Source organism: Poecilia latipinna, unplaced genomic scaffold (assembly GCF_001443285.1).
Source record: "Poecilia latipinna isolate Pla-1442-1.1 unplaced genomic scaffold, P_latipinna-1.0 Scaffold3813, whole genome shotgun sequence".
Lineage (NCBI taxonomy): Eukaryota > Metazoa > Chordata > Actinopteri > Cyprinodontiformes > Poeciliidae > Poecilia > Poecilia latipinna.
The window spans coordinates 35,243-37,304 of record NW_015116429.1 but is presented as its reverse complement, the minus strand read 5'-3'; the positions used below and the strand labels follow the sequence as shown (position 1 = coordinate 37,304).

The 2,062-nt window shown below is 38.0% G+C and overlaps 1 protein-coding gene across 1 annotated transcript in view; it reads right to left on the bottom strand.

Moving 5' to 3' along the window:
* Positions 1 to 842: 842 nt before the first annotated feature.
* Positions 843 to 2,062, bottom strand: part of LOC106941700 (E3 ubiquitin/ISG15 ligase TRIM25-like) — a 7,107-nt gene continuing 5,887 nt past the window's right edge. The window contains exons 2-3 of the mRNA XM_015024798.1: positions 1,937 to 2,026; positions 843 to 947 (exon numbers count right to left, since the gene is read on the bottom strand). Coding sequence (XP_014880284.1) covers positions 843 to 947; positions 1,937 to 2,026 — 195 coding nt within the window. The remainder of the gene's footprint in view (positions 948 to 1,936; positions 2,027 to 2,062) is intronic.

Here is a 2,062-nt window from a genome sequence, read left to right as displayed (position 1 = left end):
GTCCCTCCAGGGGTCTCTGCACGGCCCTGTTGGTACACAATACACTGTTAAAAAACAAAACCAGACATAAAAACATTCAGGACAATTTTTCCTGAGGGAAAAATGTTGGTGCTCTAGCCCCACCTAGTGTCTTATCTGTGAACATTCCTGCATGTGTTAAAAGGTATTTTCCAGTCACATAGTGTCATTTTGTACCACAATCAAGTACTGCTAACTTGGTATAGGAATTAGTTATTTATGAAACATAACCTAAAATAAAGTTGACTTCCCAATTTAACTTCTGGAAATTGAGCTACTGTCTCTTTAAGACGCTCCTTCTCTTTCTGTATTATCAGTATTTAGATCGATGAGTTTCTCTGAATCTTCCTTCCTTCATGATGGACTTTATATTTTCTTTCTTCTGTCTGTCAGTTTAAAATAATCCTGTAGCTGCAGAAGAGCAGATGATGTTTAATCAAAAGGAAATTTCTCTTTTCTTGTCACCTGACGCATCCCTGTTTATTTTGTTTTCCTCTGCAGTACCGAGAGGCGGCCACTAGATGTCCCTGTTCATCTGTGTCACAGGATCAAAGCTGTGACTCATCATGTCCCCTAAACTCTTCCTGACACATCAACTCATCTCTGCTGTCTACTGTCAGCCATGATGGAGATGTTGGAGGATTTTATATTTGGCTTTAAACATTAAACACTAAATGCTTCAATGTGAGCGAGATGATAAAAAGAAAGGCTTTTCTGTCTTTTAATATCAAAAGTAGACATGATGTTTTCAGCAATGAGCACTGAGGAGGGTTTGATAAGAAACAACCAATGAATGTGGAAAAGCCTGTCAGCCTCAGTGTTCGCTATGGTAGAGGATCAGTGATGCTGTGGGCCTGTCTGTCTCCTGGAGGATCAGGGAAGTTGGGTTGAATGGCTTTGCTGTGGAACAGGGATGCAACAATGTTTGGCTTAAACAAATATCAATAATTAAGATTAAGTTATTAATAAAAGTGGAGTTAAAAAAGCTGGACAAGATCAGGAAAAATTAGCCAAACATTTTCAGTCTCTTGTGAATAATCTAATGTAACACAACAGGAGGTCTGACACTGAACACATTCACTTTAATAAAGACAAATAATTTATCTCCAAAGAATGAGAATTTATTTTAAAAATATATGTCAACCAATAAACCTTATACATAAACTACAAATATGCAACAAAAGAAGGGCAAATGAATAATAAAATCTAAATATAATCAACTAATACATTATAATGAAAGAAACTGGAATACTGAAAAACAACTTCAAAACTCTGACTAATAATAATAAAATGTCATAAACAGAAATGCAGCAAATCACAATGCAGCACCAACAAGCATTAAAAAAACAATCAGGATGTTTTTACATCATGTTTCCATCACTCATCTATAAGTGGATTTGATCAACAGCATTTGGTCTGACAAGAGTAATAAATGTAAATGTAATCAGGTGGTGAATAAAAATCCTTAGATCAGAAACAGGCAGGGGCAGCACCCAAACAAACATCAACAAAACAAACAAGATGATAAAGTAGCTCCATAAAGACAGCTGGTCTCTGATCAGTGAAGAAAAAACAATGAACTGGAACTAAAATAAACATTTAAACCAGCTGGACCTCAGATCACTGATGACTATCTCGGTTTAATAAACTCAGCCGTGTCTCCAAACCACAGAGGCGTAACTCCAGCATACAGAGGCTGAGTGAATCTGGTCTGGACTCTGTGGATCAGAGTCATGGATCCAGAGACATTGTAGAAACACAGAACACCTGCTCTGTGGTCCAGATACACTCCTATCCTGGAGAAATCAGAACCTGGTAGTTGAGTTACAACGTTGTTGTGGTAAAATACGTTACAGACGAGGTCACAATATAAGCACCAAGATTTGTCATTTTGTCCAAATTCTTCTGTTCTGCTCACGTCCTTGTATGAAACTCCGACACCAACTATTCTCCCAGTTCGCTCCACCTCCCAGTAACAACGTCCAGTCAGACTCTGGACGCTCAGAACCTGTTTATGAACAGAGAATCTGCCTGGATGATCAGG